We start from the raw sequence: 18,482 nt of genomic DNA, 5'->3' as shown, positions 1-18,482 counted from the left end.
GTGGCACAGAGGAGAAAAAGACAAGAAAGTCAAATGTCGTCTGGCCCCCAAGATCAAAAACGGATGAAAAAACGAATTGTCTATACCACCAAAAAAGATAGTGAGGTATACATATACATCTCGAATTTGCCAGAACTGCTAGATGGCCAGTGTGGCTAAATTATAATGAGGTCAAAAGGGGTTAATGCCCTGGTACCTCCACGACACTCATCAGGGTGATCATTTGGCATTGTGTAATCTGAAAATTTTTTGATAATTTTTTGAAAAACTAGAATTGTGAATGAGAGCATTTTTATTGTATTTTAAGAACATATGCCTTAGTCTATGCAATAAGAAACAAGAAAACCATGACTGGAAAGTACCGATGTTTATTACATCTATGTGATCTGTAAACTCAAAAAAGGAACGTCTACAATATTCTTTGGGCTAACAAATAGCAGGGTGAGGGGTTTTCATTCCGTAGATTCTTCTAAATTAATCTTCTGAAATCATTTAGTAAACTTGTCTTTTATCTTCTGAAAAGTATCTTTGAAAAAGTTCCTATTGAGAAAGAAAAGAAATATTGATTAAATTCCACCGATGTGGTACTTCATATTAGTGTGAGTGCACCTCTATGCTAGCTGGGCTTCTAACACTCTTGCAGGAGTGGGAAAAAGGGGTAGTTCTCTCTATATATGCTCCCTGGTGTTTTCGTTGAAGTTTAAATCACGGACAATAAATTTAAATTAAAAAAAACAACACAATATTTATTTTATTTAGACAACGTGTTTCTGGAGATTCCTTCCCCCTTCGTCAGGTCTGTTCACAGTCACGCCCCCTCCCATAGACTTGTATTGAGGGGGAGCGGTGTGACGTCATGAAGGGCATGGCTGTGATGTCACTACCCCGGCAGCCGGCACCCAGCATTCGGAACTAAATGTTCCAAACACTGGGGCAATGGCTATGAGAACAGAAGTTAGACACTATATCCAGTGGATTGGACAGCTAGGGGGCCACTATCTCAGCCATGACTCCCAATTGGTAGCTTCTAAACAGCATTACCAATGCTCCCAACTGGGTTGTATAGTTGGTGCTCTTAGTTAAAGGGGTACTCCGCTGCTCAGCATTTGGAACAAACTGTTCCGAATGGTGGAGCCGGCAATGGGAGCTTGTGATGTCATAGCCCCGCCCTCTCATAAGGTCACGCCCCACCCCCTCAATGCAAGTCTACGGGAGGGGGCGTGACGGCTGTATCACCCCTCCCATAGACTTGCATTGAGGGGGCATGACTTCATGAGGGGCGTGGCTATGACATCATGAGCTCCCGGTGCCAGCTCCAGCTTTCAGAACAGTTTGTTCCAAACGCTGACCACCGGAGTACCCCTTTAAAATGTTATTGGAGTCTTCTAGATACCCCTGTTTATAGTGCTACATATCAGGTCTACCCTAAATAATTTCAAAGACATGACCCCGGTTGTGGTCCAGTGACGTCATGTACTTACGAGGTCTGTTTAACAACGTCGCTCTTATGCAGCTCTTCAAATGCGCTCTTAGTCTTTTCTCCTGCTTTGGTAAAGGCATCTTTTATGCTTTCTCCAATATTCCTAAACCGGTCCTTGACGGAGGGCTCCTGGGAATCTGCTGAGCTGGGTTCTGTAATGTGGGAAAAAGACAATAAATTGGTTTGAAACTGCTACTGAGTGTTTGTTCGATTCAAATTCTATACGAATATGATCCATTGTTTTGTAATGTTCTTTTCGTCGTGCTTTGTTTTCTTTGGCCAACATTTCTTGTTCTACAAATTTGCTCAAAAACCAATAAAAATCAGTTAAACCTAAAACTGCAGAAATCAAAAAAAGGGAAAAATTGTCTCCTGTCACTGTCACCCTTAAATTAAAAACATTAAATTAAATTCCTAAACGAGTGGCACATCTATCCATGGGTATTTACGGTAGCTATAAAAATATGTAAATGTTTCTATTTCAGTGGTTTCCTACTAAGTGTTACAAAACGACAGCTTCCAGCATGATTTGATAGCCTGGGGGTTGTAGTTTTCCCACAGCTGGAGCTTCACACATTGAAGAACACTATTTGCCCTGGGAACAAAAAATCTTAGGGGCTCAAAATTTTGTGCCCTTAAGAATGTTAAGTGAGTGGGATACATATCAATGTATGCATCACTGCTCCATATTGTACAGGAGCAGGGAGTCTGGTAATAAACAGGAGTCCCTGCTCATGTATGTACATTCTGTGGTGCGGTATACCAATAGCTTAACACACTAAGGAATATACATACAGGAGCAAGGACTCCTGTCCTATTCGGACTCCCTGGTCCTGTGCAGTACAGAGTTTCAGGGCTTCTGCTGTTGACTCAGTGATGAAATTATTATTTATTTTGGTGCGGACCTATTGAGGGAACTTACTTTCTTACTAGTGGCATCATGGTGGGGGAGAAACTACCTACCTATATTTACTGGGGAAATCTACTTATTGTGGGCGGGATCACCAACCTACTGGAAACATCTAGTTAGGGAAGAGAAGATGAGTGGGATTTTTATTATTTATTGTTTTGGTGCTGACCTTTTAGGGAAATTACCTTCCTATTAGGGGTAACCTAGGGGGCAGAAACTATGTACCTATATCTAATGGGAACATCTATTTGATGATGGAGATTACCTACCTACTGGTGACATCTACCTAATGGGGAGGGAATACTTACCTACCTATGGGTGCTTCTATGTAATAGTGAGATTACCTACCTACTGGGGACATCTACCTAATGGGGAGGGAATACTTACCTACCTATGGGTGCTTCTATGTAATAGTGAGATTACCTACCTACTGGGGACATCTACCTAATGGGGAGGGAATACTTACCTACCTATGGGTACTTCTATGTAATGGTGAGATTACCTAATGGTGGGATTATTACAAGCTATGGAGACTAGATGTATGTGGATAGAACGTTGATGCAGGGATTATTCTGATGCCATATTGAAGTCGGGAAGGAATTTTTCTGCTGTCATGGTGCAATTGGCATCAGCCTCATGGGGCGGTTTTGCCTTCCTCTGGATCAACACGGTAGAGTTTAAGTTGAACTTGATGGACTCTTGCTTTTTTTTTTTCAACCTTATAGACTATTTAACTATGTATTGGGACTTCTACTTAACGGGGATACTATCTAAATACTTGACTTAAAGGGGTACTCCGGTGGAAAACTTTTTTTTAAATCAACTGGTGCCAGAAAGTTAAACAGATTTGTAAATTACTTCTATTAAAAAATCTTAATCCTTCCAGTACTTATTAACTGGTGAATACTACAGAGGAAATTCTTTTTTTTTTTTTTGGAACACAGAGCTCTTTGCTGACATCTCTGTCCATTTTAGGATACTGTCCAGATCAGCATATGTTTGCTATGGGGATTTTCTCCTACTCTGGACAGTTCTTAAAATGGACAGAGAGCACTGTGTCAGCAGAGAGCACTGTGCTTGTGATGTCAGCAGAGAGCTCTGTGTTCCAAAAAGAAAAGAATTTCCTCTGTAGTATTCAGCAGCTAATAAGTACTGGAAGGATTAAGATTTTTTTAATAGAAGTCATTTACAAATCTGTTTAACTTTCTGGCTCCAGTGGATTTAAATAAAAATAAAAAGTTTTCCACCGGAGCACCCCTTTAATATTGGACTTAGGGAAGCACGTCTGAAGGCTGTCCATGGCAGTGAATGGGACGTATGGAAACAGCATAGCCCCAGCAGCTACTCTGTTTCCATAACTCTCAGGGTAAGGTAACATAAAATGTCTACACTAGAAAAGAACAACCATGTCTGCCCACATACACTTAGTTAAAATTATTCTTGAACACATTTTTTTTGTAAATAATACACACAAATTAAATAGTGCATATTGCACCACAAGAAATGCTTGAAGCCTACCTGCCAACACAGACAGAGTGATAAGGACAACAGACAGGGCGAGTAGCAGCTTCATCTCAACGCAGATTGAGAAAACACCTGATAAGGAAATAGGAAGTTACAGGGTTTATGTGGTTAAATAGATTCAGAGTGTATTACTGGGGATGGCAGAACTTTTTCTTGAAAGCGGTACTCCGGTGGGGGGGGGGGGGGAATCATATCAAGTGGCTCCAGAAAGTCATACAGATCTGTAAATTACTTCTATTAAAAATCTTAATCCTTCCAGTACTTATCGGCTGCTGTATACAACAGAGGAAGTTGTGTAGTCCTTTCCAGTCTGACCACAGTGCTCTCTGCTGACACCTCTGTCCGTGTCAGGAACTGTCCAGAGTAGAAGCAAATCCCCATAGCAAACCTATTCTGCTCTGGACAGTTCCTGTCATTAACTGAGGTGTCAGCAGAGAGCACTGTGGTCAGACTGGAAAGAACTACACAACTTTCTCTGGAGCATACAGCAGCAGATAAGTACTGGAAAAACTAAGATTTTTGAAATAGAAGTCATTTACAAATCTGTTTATGTTTCTGGCACCAGTTGATTTGAAAAAAAAAATGTTTTCCATCAGAGTACCCCTTTAAGTACAAATAGTGAATGAATGAATGAATCTATCATAAAAAGCATAAAATACATAAAATACATATCTGAGTAATTTTTACATGCACTATGCTCATATCCCATCCTTATACAGCAAATAATGACCTTTAAAGGGGTATTCCAGGCCTAAACTGTTTTTTATATATCAACTGGCTCCGGAAAGTTAAACAGATTTGTAAATTACTTCAATTAAAAAATCTTAATCCTTCCAATAGTTATTAGCTTCTGAAGTTGAGTTGTTGTTGTTTTCTGTCTAACTGCTCTCTGATGAATCACGTCCCGGGAGCTGTGCAGTTCCTATGGAGATATTCACCCATCATGCACAGCTCCCGGGACGTGACATCATCATTGAGCAGTTAGACAGAAAACTTCAGAAGCTAATAACTATTGGAAGGATTAAGATTTTTTAATAGAAGTAATTTACAAATTTGTTTAACTTTCCGGAGCCAGTTGATATATATAAAAAAAGGTTTTGCCTGGATAACCCCTTTAAGGAAATATCATTCATAATTTCATGCATGGAAGCCACTGTCCTGACTAATATGTCCATCAACAACACTACTCATAGGCTGAGAACGGTAGATAACCTTTTGACAGGACTTTATATCTAGTGATCCACTACTAGGCCTCGTGGTCCCAGGGCTTTATTATTCAAAAAGCTGACTAGGCTGAAACCTTAAAGGGGTACTCCGCTGCTCAGCGTTTGGAACAAACTGTTCAGAAAGCTGGAGCCGACCCCGGGAGCTTGTGACACCATAGCCCCGCCCCTTCATGACGCCCCACCCCCTCAATGCAAGTCTATGGGAGGGGACATGACAGCCGTTACGCCCCCTCCCATAAACTTGCATTGAGGGGGGGGGGGGTGACGTCAAGAGGGGGCGTGGCTAGGATGTCACAAGCTGCCAACGCCGTCTCCAGCGTTCGGAACAGTTTGTTCTCAAATGGATCAATACTGTTGATTGAGGCATAATCCCTGGAAGATATTATTGGTCTATGTCACTGTATGCATGAGTAGAGGAACAGTCAGCAATGAAACCCAAAGAGCTCCAATCCCCAACCCTAAACCTATTGGACCTATTGGAGAGATGAGTTCTTCTTTCAGTCATACAAAAAATTCATATATATCTAATTAATAAATCCCAGGATTATCATATGATGACTGTAGTTATAAAAGCAATCAGATGAATCCTACAACATTAATTTTATTTTAGTGCATTTATTGCATACATTTGTCATGGATTGGTTGTCCAGTTGTTCCTCAATCTATGTCCGTCTTTTATGCCCAAGTAAGGTGATATGTAGAGGTTCATGACCAGCAATTGAAACAACATAAGGTTTATTTTCCATCAAACCCCCTTAAAGGGGTACTCCAGTGGAAAACTTTTTTTTTTTTTAAATCAACTGGTGCCAGAAAGTTAAACAGATTTGGAAATTACTTCTATTAAAAAATATTAACCCTTTCAGTACTTAGCTGCTGAATACTAGAGAGGAAATTGTTTTCTTTTTGGAACACAGTGCTCTCTGCTGACATCACGAGCACAGTGCTCTCTGCTGACATCTCTGTCCATTTTAAGAACTGTCCAAAGTAGGAGAAAATCCCCATAGCAAACATATGCTGCTCTGGACAGTTACTAAAATGGACAGAGATGTCAGCAGAGAGCACTGCGCTCGTGATGTCCGCAGAGAGCACTGTGTTCCAAAAAGAAAAGACTTTCCTCTGTAGTATTCAGCAGCTAATAAGTACTGGAAGGATTAAGATTTTTTGATAGAAGTAATTTACAAATCTGCTTAACTTTCTGGCACCAGTTGATTTAAAATAAATAAATAAATAAATAAATAAAAGTTTTCCACCGGAGTACCCCTTTAAATATGTTGTCTCATAAAGTGGATCCCATATCATGAACACTTTGGTAAAGGCATCAACCATCAGTTTCGTGGATGTAACAAACACACAACCAACACTTACTACCAGCTGTTCACAGTTTGACAACACCTGGAAAACTTTAGGAGGTTAAAAGAGGTCAACCCCCAACCCCCCCCCCCCCCCCCCTCGTCTTTAATGTTTCCTAAGCCGCTGCATGTTGGATTATCCCGTCTGGTATTTGAAAATGAGAAATTCCAGGTCTTGTTTGTGTATTCTGGAGAAGTTGTGACATGTATATTAACCATATTATTACAAACTATTTTTCAATGTGGAGTTTGTTTTCATGGATTATCATGATCTTATCGATCAACCCAACTACAAAGAGTGACCTATGGTATTCGATTACCCAACTTGTAAACATAGCATGTGATAGGATCTGAGGGACGTGGATGTGGGTGGATGTGGGGGTAGAGAACCTTCTGAGGACCTCATAGTCAACCTTAAAAGATTACAGAAAATTACAACCAAATGCTCCTGGTTAAAAGGGTACTCCGGTGGGAAACCATTTTTAAGTCTCCTGGTGCCAGAAAGTTAAACAGATTTGTAAATTACTTCTATATAAAAATTCTTAATCCTCCCAGTACTTATCAGCTGCTGTATGCTCCACTGGATATTCTCTTTTTGAATTTCCTTTCTGTCTGACCACAGTGCTCTCTGCATACAGCAGCTGATAAGTACTGGGAGGATTAAGATTTTTATATAGAAGTAATTTACATATCTGTTTAACTTTCTGGCACCAGGAGATTAAAAAAAATATATAAAATAAAATAAAATAAAAACAGTTTTCCACCAGAGTCCCCCTTTTAGCTATACCCTAAGTTACCATTCTTTAGACAGTCCCAATTTTATTTTATTTTTTTTAAAGTTTCAACTATCATGAACCTACATTTTACTTGCACTTGTACAACAAATGGACCATAAAACACTTTGATGAGCCCCTTTTTTTTAATGTAGACAAGCAAATCAAACAAACACCATATACCATGAAAGCTAGCCATACACACTATATCAATGTCAGCTGGAAGAACTCTGACATGCCCAAATGTTTTTTCCCTTCATCTGTCATCAAGGACCATTTTGGACCCTCATACTCATGAGATTATGGTTCAATCTCACCGGAGTGTTTTGGGCCACTGTTACCTAATGGGTTTGGCCAAATTAGCTGTTAAACAGGATCTTTTAAGTATTTTGAAGCTCACAAGTATTGCTAACATTTTCATGAGCGACTTTATGATATCAGATGGGGTGACCTAAAACTATGGGGGCTTATTATATCGACATGGAAATATCTCCATTAAGATGTTGTTAAATTGATGGGAAGACACAAAATAGTCTTGTTGGGGCCATGCCATACCATGATCACTTTGCGGGTAAAGCTGGCGATATTTATTAGAACAATCAGCAGCTACTAGCTATCTCTCCTAATTTCCCTATACACATCCCCCCCCCTCCTCCAGCGCAACAGTTGGCGTGTGCTTTAAAGGGGTACTCCAGTGGAAAACTTTTTTTTTTTTGGAACACAGAGCTCTTTGCTGACATCTCTGTCCATTTTAGGAACTGTCCAGAGTAGGAGAAAATCCCCATAGCAAACCTATTCTGCTCTGGACAGTTCCTAAAATGGACAGAGATGTCAGCAGAGAGAACGCTGTTCATGATGTCAGCAGAGAGCACTGTGCTCGTGATGTCAGCAGAGAGCTCTGTGTTCCAAAAAGAAAAGAATTTCCTCTGTAGTATTCAGCAGATAATAAGTACTGGAAGGATTAAGATTTTTTAATAGAAGTAATTTACAAATCTGTTAAACTTTGTGGCACCAGTTGATTAAAAAAAAAAGTTTTCCATCGGAGTACCCCTTTAAATGGGGAGAGGGGAGTAAGGGTACTTTTACACCAGCTGATAATTGCCAATTACAAGTGCCAATCGCATATATATAAGTTGATTGGCCATTCGCTTCCTTTAGCAGCGAATAAAAACGTTGGGTAACTCCATTTTTGAATGATACGGACACATTTGAGAAGGACTCTTGAGTTAGTCCTGTGATGAAGCCAAACCAGAATCATATGTAATAGAAGGGGATATTGTGGTCAAAGTCTAAGAAGGTTTTCATTCATCCGTACAGTCTCCTGAACTACGACTCCTGTATCACAAGTTAATGTGTAGCCCGAGCCTTGTGCTACCACAGGCAGCATGAAATAAGTTCAGGGAGCAGAGTCCTAAACATTATGATCAGTTATGAAGATATATTTGGCAACTGTGGTTTACGGGGACGGTAATGTGGAAACTACGCTCCTACTGCAGTATCAACGTATGGCGGTGCTCCGGCTGTATGTAGCATGTAGATATTCATCAACAGAAGGGGACTGAAAGCCGACCACTCACCATCTTATTATAGAATGTGGACTTCAGAACAGCGAATGGTTAAAAACGGCGCTGACCAGGATCAGAAGCACATGGTAAAAAGCAGTCAGTTTATTCGGATTTCCAATAATGCAACGCGTTTCACCGCTGACGCGGCTTCATCGGGCATGCCTGATGAAGCCGCGTCAGCGGTGAAACGCGTTGCATTATTGGAAATCCGAATAAACTGACTGCTTTTTACCATATGCTTCTGATCCTGGTCAGCGCCGTTTCTAACCATTTGCTGTTCTGAAGTCCACATTCTATTATATTCCTTATGATTGGGAAGGCTGCAGACTGGGCTTAAAGGGGTACTACCGTGGAAAACTTTTTTTTTTTTTTTTTTTTTAAATCAACTGATGCCAGAAAGTTAAACAGATTTGTAAATCCCTTCTATTAAAAAATCTTAATCCTTCCAGTAGTTTTTAGGGGCTTTATACTAAAGAGAAATCCAAAAAAAGAAATGAATTTCCTGTGATGTCCTGACCACGGTGCTCTCTGCTGACCTCTGCTGTCCATTTAAGGAACTGGAGAAAATCCCCATAGCAAACATATGCTTCTCTGGACAGTTCCTAAAATGGACAGCAGAGGTCCGCAGAGAGCACTGTGGTCAGGACCTCACAGGAAATGCATTTCTTTTTTGGATTTCTCTTTAGTATACAGCCCCTAAAAAGTACGGGAAGGATTAAGATTTTGTAAGCGAAGTGATTTACAAATCTGTTTACCTTTCCGGCACCAGTTGATTTAAAAAAAAAAGTTTTCCACGGTAGTACCCCTTCAACTACCCCTCCACGCTTACCATTGTTGTGTGTGAGGCCGCACAACCACCGTGGGTAAGAGTCTCTAGTTATCTTCCTGGCTTGCCCGAAAGTGGTTTTACGCTATGGAGCGCTCTTCCTTTTATTTTTGACTCAGCATTTTATGTCTTCAATACTTCTTTATTCGTTATACTCACAATACATGTTTGGGAGAGGGACAAGACACCGGGGGGGGGGGGGGGGGGGGGTGGATACAGATAGGCGACAAGCTCCGTTTCGCACTGTCTAGTGCTTCATCCGGCCATATGGCCGGATGAAGCACTAGACAGTGCGAAACGGAGCTTGTATTGGGAGTATAACGAATAAAGAAGAATTGAAGACCTAAGATGGCGAGGGGCCGGCTTTCATTCTCCTTCTATTGATGAAAACCTAAACATTATGAGGCTCCGGTGTTTCGGAGGAATCTCAGTTTGAAAAAAGGCGCCGGGGCCTGGGCTACTATTCATTTAGGCAAATCCTGGTGGCGCCATTGATGCATCTCCTTCTATACACAGATAGGGAAAGATGCAGCACTCAGGGCTGGTGGCGAGAAAAGTAGCTGTGGGGAAGGCCCCCCGAGTGACTAATTTACCGGGTCCCAAAGGCTTTTCTAAATTATGATCTTAGATAGAGCATAAGTGATCACGGGTAGTCCAATCGCTGAGTCCCCATGATCTCAAGGGATCTGAGTCTCCCATTGGAATGGAGTGGTGGGTCATGCACACATATTGCTACTCCATTCATTGTCTATGCAAGCTGCCATAGCTAGAATGGGACGACTGATGGGAGACTTGGACCCAAAGGTCAGACCATCTCCCATCCCCCACCTGGATACATTATGAGTGTTAAAAGCTGGAATACCCCTTTAATGCCCAAGTTTACACTGTTATCTATACATAATTTATTATGTTTCCCTGCACACATTGCATTATGCAGAGATTTTTTAGGAATCATAGATATCTATTAGTTCTTCAAACACTTGATGAGTAGTGTTGCTCGCGAATATTTGCAATTCGAATATTATTCGCGAATATCGCATATTCGCGAATTCGCGAATTTCGCGAATATAGCGCTATATATTCGTAATTACGAATATTTTTTTTTTTTTTTTTTGTTTTTTTTCTTCACAGTACACATCACAGTGATCACCCCTCTCTGCTTCCAGCTTGTGTGGTGTAAAGAAGGCTCTAATACTACTGTGTGAGACTGACGTGCGAAAATTCGCATATGCGAAAATCCGCATATGCTAATTTTCGCATATGCTAATTTTCGCATATACTAATTTTGTATATGCTAATTTTCACATATGTTAATTTTCGCATACGCGTATTTTCGCATATGCGAAAATAAAACGAGAATATAACGAATATGCGAATAATTGCGAATATATGACGAATATTCGTCCATATATTCGCGAATATTCGCGAATTCGAATATGGCCTATGCCGCTCAACACTATTGATGAGCCAATCGGGTCGCTCGCTATTCCGAGCTAGTGAGATGCATTGGGAGATAATCAGTTTTCCTAAATGGATTCGGGAGCGTTGTAGGGTCAGCCATGCTTTTTTCTCCTAATGCTTGGAGTCAGAAGATTTGGATGCGTTGCATCTCAATAGGCTCAGTCCTTTGTCGCTGCAGAGTTTGCCAGTGGCTCAACCCCCACCCCCTTCTCCTAATTGAAACAACATGAAGCTGGATCGACCATTCATGTTAATAGTAAACGTAGCTGTAGTGACCAGTGTCTGGCAGCTGCTGCCAAGGCAAATAAAATCATTGGGTGCATCCATAGGGGCATAGATGCCCACGACAAGGAAATAATTCTACCGCTGTACAAATCACTAGTCAGACCACACATAGAATACTGTGTACAGTACTGGTCAGACCACACATAGAATACTGTGTACAGTACTGGTCAGACCGCACATAGAATACTGTGTACAGTACTGGTCAGACCGCACATAGAATACTGTGTACAGTACTGGTCAGACCACACATAGAATATTGTGTACAGTACTGGTCAGACCACACATAGAATACTGTGTACAGTACTGGTCAGACCACACATAGAATACTGTGTATAATACTGGTCAGACCACACATAGAATACTGTGTACAGTACTGGTCAGACCACACATAGAATACTGTGTACAGTACTGGTCAGACCACACATAGAATACTGTGTATAATACTGGTCAGACCACACATAGAATTCTGTGTACAGTACTGGTCAGACCACACATAGAATACTGTGTACAGTACTGGTCAGACCACACATGGAATACTGTGTACAGTACTGGTCAGACCACACATAGAATACTGTGTACAGTACTGGTCAGACCACACATAGAATACTGTGTACAGTACTGGTCAGACCACACAAAGAATACTGTGTACAGTACTGGTCAGACCACACATGGAATACTGTGTACAGTACTGGGCAGACCACACATGGAATACTGTGTACAGTACTGGGCAGACCACACATAGAATACTGTGTACAGTACTGGGCAGACCACACATAGAATACTGTGTACAGTACTGGTCAGACCACACATGGAATACTGTGTACAGTACTGGTCAGACCACACATAGAATACTGTGTACAGTACTGGGCAGACCGCACATATAGAATACTGTGTACAGTACTGGTCAGACCACACATAGAATACTGTGTACAGTACTGGTCAGACCACACATAGAATACTGTGTACAGTACTGGGCACCAGTGTACAAGAAAGACATAGTGGAGCTGGAGAGGGTTCAAAGACGGGCAACCAGAGTAATATGGGGAATGGGAGGACTACAGTACCCAGAAAGATTATCAGAATTAGGGTTATTTAGTTTAGAGAAAAGAAGGCTTAGGGGAGACCTAATAACTATGTATAAATATATCAGGGGACAGTACAGAGATCTCTCCCATGATCTATTTATACCCAGGACTGTATCTATAACAAGGGGGCATCCTCTACGTCTAGAGGAAAGAAGGTTTCTACACCAGCACAGACAGGGGTTCTTTACTGTTAGAGCAGGGAGACTGTGGAATTCTCTCCCGGAGGAGGTCGTCATGGGGAACTCAGTAAAAGAATTCAAAAGGGGTCTGGATGCATTTTTGGAGAATAATAACATTACAGGTTATGGATTCTAGATTTATAGGGACAGAACGTTGAACCAGGGATTTATTCTGATGCCATATTTGGAGTCGGGAAGGAGTTTTTACCTCTAGTATGAGGGTTTTTTTTTTGTCTTCCTCTGGATCAACTCAGTAGGGACTCATTAGGGTTATAGGTTGAACTTGATGGACTCGGGTCTTTTTTCAACCTTATGAACTATAAGTTACTATTACTATGTAACGTGTTTTGGGAAGTCTGTATAAGTATTAAAGTATTGTCTCTTTATGACAACAAAAATTTGAAAATTCACAAATAAAAGTGCATTATATAGGGGGAGATTTATCAAAACGTGTCCAGAGGAAAAGTTGCTGAGTTGCCCATAGCAACCAATCAGCTCGCTGCTTTCACTTTTAACAAGGTCCCTGGAAAATGAAAGAAGCGATCTGATTGGTTGCTATGGGCAACTCAGCAACTTTTCCTCTGAACGCGTTTTGATAAATCTCCCCCCATTGACTCTCACTGAAACAACTGGACTAAACAAGAGAATAAACAAGTGATATATCTAATAAATCAGGACAGATAGACGGAATAAATATTATTATTAATGCTTGTTAATGATCAGTGGCTACATAACACCACCCAAACATGTGACCTTATCCCTTAATATACAGATACAAGTACAGAGCTGGAGGCACACTTACCTGGATACAGACAAAAAGCTTCTGATCCTGTGATTATAGGCAGACATCCTCTTATGTACCCAGTCCCCTCCTCCGCCTGCCCTGCGCACAACAACTCCCACCCCCTTATTACAGTGTTTTCCAACCAGTGGGCCTCCAGCTGTTGCAAAACTACAACTCCCAGCATGCCCGGACAGCCGTTGGCTGTCCGGGCATGCTGGGAGTTGTAGTTTTGCAACAGCTGGAGGCACCCTGGTTGGGAAACACTGCCTTATTAACACGGAGGGGTGAGGTGAGCAATTTGTTTCCTAACCAAGAAACAGCCTAAAAGTAACATAAAGTCTCACATAGAAATTCAGAGAAATATGAAAAAAATATATATACCGGTATATTTAAAACCTTTTTCTTTCTTCTTCTGATAAACGTTTCAGTACGATACCTTAATGATTCTGTAATTCCTGCGCACCGATGGCTCTCGAGGTTGCCAGAGCGGAGAGGAAAAGTCTGAGAACCATTCAGTGCGGAGAGCAGGAATCCAATATGGCTGCTAAGGGGTCCTTGGATAGAGGGGGGCCCGTCCTGGTTGATTCCATGCATTTTTCTATTGGTTAAAGGGGTAGTCCAGTGCTGAAAAACTTATCCCCTATCCTATGGATAGGGGATAAGTTTCAGATCGCAGGGGGTCCGACCGCTGCCCCCCCCCCCCCCGCGATCTCCTGTACGGGGCCCTGGCTCACTGGCCAGATAGCGGGTGTCGACTACCGCACAAAGCGGCGGCTGACACGCCCCCTCAATACAGCGCTATGGCAGAGCCGGAGATTGCCGAAGGCAGCGCTTCGGCTCTGCCATAGAGTTGAATTGAGGGGGCGTGTCAGCCGCCGCTTTGTGCGGAGGTCAACAGGCCCCCTTCCCGCAGGCTGCCGTGGTCCCATACAGGAGATTGCGGGGGGGGCCCCCAGCGGTCGGACCCCCCGCGATCTGAAACTTATCCACTATCCTTAGGATAGGGGATACGTTTTTCATCACTGGATATCTCCTCTAATAGTGATGAGCGGCAGGAACCATATTCGAATTTGCTATATTTCGCGAATATATTGAGGAATATTCCTCCTATGTTCGCAAAATTTGCATATTTGCTATGTTCGTTCACTTTTTCACTTTTTTTTTTTCCATGTGAAAATTCGCATGGAAAATTCGCATAAATAAATTGCAAGTGAGAGAAAACACACACAAAAAAAAAAAATATATATATATATATATATATATATTCTAAATATTCTCGAAATCGCGAAGTGGCGATATTCGCGATGAAAATTTGCATTACGAATATTCATGCTCAACACCATTGGTTAATACTGCGCAAAACTTTCTCCAAGGAAATGCATTGTCAGCAAATTAATGGAGAGGACTAATGGGTCATGGAAGGAAAGGGGAAAGTCCTGGGGGGCAAAATCAGATGCCATAATGGAAGACCCTTTATATTTGCTATGTGCCCCATTTGTTTTCTATGTGCGCCACTGGCGGTGAACTCTGGGTACTGCACATAAAGGGGACACCTTGTGGGCACTTGAGATAGCGGCAATTGTATGGAAGGGGTGTGATGGCCACCACCGCAGCGCGCGGAACTAAATGTTACGAACGCAGCCCAGTGGAGTACCCCTTTAAAGCCGACACCTACCTGCAACTACAGGGATTTGACTCAAAGGAATACTCCGGTGGAAAACAAATTCTTTTAAATCAACTGGTGCCATAAAGTTTAACAGATTAGTAACATAGTTCATACGGTTGAAAAAAGACCAGAGTCCATCAAGTTCAACTATTTCTAAGGGTGCTTTCACACTACGATTGTAGTGTACGGTTGCTAGGTACGGTAAGAAAACCGTATTCGGGGAAAAATGAGACAACCGGAGTCAGCGTTTGACTCTGGTCGGCTCATTGAAATGAATGGGGTTCAGGCTGGATCCGGCTGGGATACGGGAGCGGCTGGTTTTCGCCCCTCCCAACCGGATCCAGCAACTGTAGTGTGAAAGCACCCTAAGAGTCCAACAAGTTTCAACTACTTCTAATTAAAAATGTAAGCACTTATCAGCTGCTGTATGCTCCACAGGAAGTTTTGTATTATTTCCAGTCTGACTAAAGTGCTCTCTGCTGACACCTCTGTCCATGTGAGAAACTGTCCAGAGCAGGAGAGGTTTTCTATGGGGATTTGCTCCTACTCTAGACAGTTCCTGACAAGGTGTCACCCGAGAGCAGTGTGGTCAGACTGGAAAGACTACACAACTTCTTCTGGAGCATACAGCAGCTGATAAGTACTGGAAGGATTACGATTTTTAAATAGAAGAAATTTACAAATCTGCTTAAAGGAAATCTGTCATCAGAATCACCCGCACTAAACCTGTTACACAGGCTTGTAGTGCGGGTGATCCTGATTAAAACGCTCCATACCTGGTTAAAAATGGTTCAGCGCTTCTTCAGATATCTATATTTTTAGTTTTCTGTTATTCCCTGGCTTGGGACTCAGTGGGAGGTGTTATCATCTGGGACTCGGCCACACGTCATTCTAGCTGGGCGGAGCTGCCGCCCGGCTCATGAATATTCATGAACTTAGACCGAGAAAGAAGAATTAGACCAGGAGGATAAGTTCATGAATATTCATGAGCCGGGCGGCAGCTCCGCCCAGCTAGAATGACGTGTGGCCGAGTCCCAGATGATAACACCTCCCACTGAGTCCCAAGCCAGGGAATAACAGAAAACTAAAAATATAGATATCTGAAGAAGCGCTCAACCATTTTTAACCAGGTATGGAGCGTTTTAATCAGGATCACCCGCACTACAAGCCTGTGTAACACGTTTAGTGCGGGTAATTCTGATGACAGATTTCCTTTAACTTTCTGGCACCAATTTATTTACCCCTTTAATCTTTAATATGGTGCCATCAATAGTGATGGTAACATGTAGAGAGTGAACTGACAGGAGCCACATCTGTCAGGGGTCCGATCTGATCTTCATCCCAGTGACACAATGGCCATGATTTACTAATGTCAACCCTTTTTCTCAGATTGTGCGACCAAATTTGTGTCGCATAGCCCATGCGACACTTTATGCGACACAATTTCCCGACACAAAATACCATCACCCGTCAAAATGGGTGTGGTTAGCCGAAAAAGGGGTGTGTTCCCGACAAAAAAGAAAAAACACTCCGGGTATGATGAAAAAATCACAGGAAAATGTGTGAATTTTGTTTCACCAAAACCTGACAGCTCTGAGCTGTTGGCAAATTACTCAAAACCGAGTGAATCTTACCCCCATCATGGAACAGGGTCTGTACTATGTTGGGGCAGTAGCACAGGGGCTGAGGGATTGATCGCACCGGGTTTCACTTCTGAGACCCGATCAGATCAGAAGATATTAAGCAGGGGAGCGTAATCATATGCCTCCGCAGCACTATTAATGAAAAGTATTCTATCAGCAGCGCATCGAGCTGGACGGCTTCCCGGCCAGATGTGCTGCTGTTAGAATACTTTTCATTCATAGTGCTGCCGGGGGCTTATGATAGCGCTGCAGGGGGAAAATATATATACACAGGCGCTGCGGGGGACAATACCTATATAAATGCGCTGCGGGGGGCATATGATTGCGCTGCGGGGGACAATACCTATATAAATGCACTGCGGGTGGGCAAGACTTGTATAGCGCGGCAGGGGCAAGATATATATAAGCGCTGCAGGGGGCCAGACATATACCACATCCCCCCACCGCGATTCTATGATTCTATATATCTTTACCCACCACAGCGCTTCTATTTGAAAACCCCGCCGGGAGCCCTGAATGGCTCCTCAGTACCGGCCATTCAGGGCTCCCAGCGGGGAATTTAAAAATGAAAGGAAAAGCACACTGTACATCGGTGGGGAGGAGCGCTCCCCTGCTTAATAACTTCGGATCGGGTCTCAGAAGTGAGACCCGGTGCGATCAATCCCTCAGCCCCTATACTACTCCCCGAAACATGGAACAGACCCTGTTCCATGATGGGGGTAGTACTACAAGCACTAATGAAGTCTGAATTTACAGAGACAGACGGCTGTGTGAATGTTGTCACCGGCCCGCTTAAGGTTAAGGTGACTCTGACTGACCAGACATTGGGGGGTTAATGCAGTAGAAGGGAGAGCAGCCGGACCACCAGGGGGTTAACAGTCATATCCTGAGTGGGAAGTTCAAGGTACGCCCCCTGGTATATTAGCCTCTACTCCCCCCTCCTCATTCCTTTTTTCCGGCTTACCAATGTGAGAGAAACTTTGTCCCGCCCTCCCTATTTGTTGTACTTTTGTTCTGTAGCAGGGTTGCCTTTTGTTGGAGCACTCTGCTTTTGTTACCCCTGTTACCCTTTAGTTTTGTTAAACTGATTTAAGAATAAATAAATAGCTGTGGACGACCACCCGGTCCAGCCATATAAGAGCTAATTAACGTCTTTTGTTATTTGTATGCATGGGACGGCAAGGGGGGGGGGGGGGGGGGTAGGTATAGGTGTATAATTTATGGTCATTCAATGTTCTGGGCAGTCTGCAGCCTTTCAACATGTTACATTGTACAACTTATTTCAATTCTTTTTGACCCATATATCTGTTCTGTATGTTCGCTTCTCACTTTCCTATCTTTAATTGGATGTTTTTGTAATCATCTTGGCAATACTGCCTGTCAGGGCAGAATACATTTTGTGCGACAGACTTAAACCCGTGCGACACAAAAAAAACAAAAAACAGAGACAGGGGCGACAGATTAGTAAATCAGGGGAAAACAAAAACAAAACAGAGTGTGGTGTCCCGGTACTGTACCTTGTACCGTACCTTGTGTGCTAAGTAGTGTTGAGCGGCATAGGCCATATTCGAATTCGCGAATATTCGCGAATATATGGGCGAATATTCGTCATATATTCGCGAATATTCGTTATATTCTCATTTCATTTTCGCATATGCTAATATTCGCGTATGCGAAACTTATCATATGTGAATATCAGCATATTAAAAAAGTAGCACCCGCAAAA

The 18,482-nt window shown here is 42.4% G+C and overlaps 1 protein-coding gene across 2 annotated transcripts; it reads right to left on the bottom strand.

The window, feature by feature from the left end:
- Positions 1-348: 348 nt before the first annotated feature.
- LOC130293373 (apolipoprotein C-I-like) lies at positions 349-18,291 on the bottom strand. Of its 2 annotated transcripts, none has more exons than XM_056541979.1 (4): positions 18,286-18,291; positions 3,909-3,986; positions 1,482-1,632; positions 349-540 (listed from the first exon to the last, which is right to left on the bottom strand). In XM_056541979.1, the coding sequence occupies exons 2-4, from the start codon at positions 3,961-3,963 to the stop codon at positions 489-491; spliced, it is 258 nt and encodes an 85-aa protein (XP_056397954.1). In that variant the 5' UTR covers positions 3,964-3,986; positions 18,286-18,291; the 3' UTR covers positions 349-488. The 2 variants fall into 2 exon arrangements, with proteins under 2 accessions (XP_056397954.1, XP_056397953.1); XM_056541978.1 differs by lacking the exon at positions 18,286-18,291 and adding an exon at positions 13,466-13,506.
- Between the last annotated feature and the right edge of the window lie 191 nt (positions 18,292-18,482).

Source organism: Hyla sarda, chromosome 10 (assembly GCF_029499605.1).
Source record: "Hyla sarda isolate aHylSar1 chromosome 10, aHylSar1.hap1, whole genome shotgun sequence".
In the NCBI taxonomy this organism is placed as follows: domain Eukaryota; kingdom Metazoa; phylum Chordata; class Amphibia; order Anura; family Hylidae; genus Hyla; species Hyla sarda.
This window is presented reverse-complemented; position numbering and strand designations above follow the sequence as displayed.

Bases quoted from the DNA above. Each gene is read 5' to 3' on its own strand.
- LOC130293373 (XM_056541979.1), bottom strand. From the start codon at position 3,963: ATGAAGCTGCTACTCGCCCTGTCTGTTGTCCTTATCACTCTGTCTGTG. The intron at 1,633-3,908 runs GTAGGCTTCAAG...CCCACATTACAG, and splicing joins CACTCTGTCTGTGTTGGCAG to AACCCAGCTCAGCAGATTCC. The intron at 541-1,481 runs GTAAGTACATGA...CTTTCTCAATAG, and splicing joins GACGTTGTTAAACAGACCTC to GAACTTTTTCAAAGATACTT.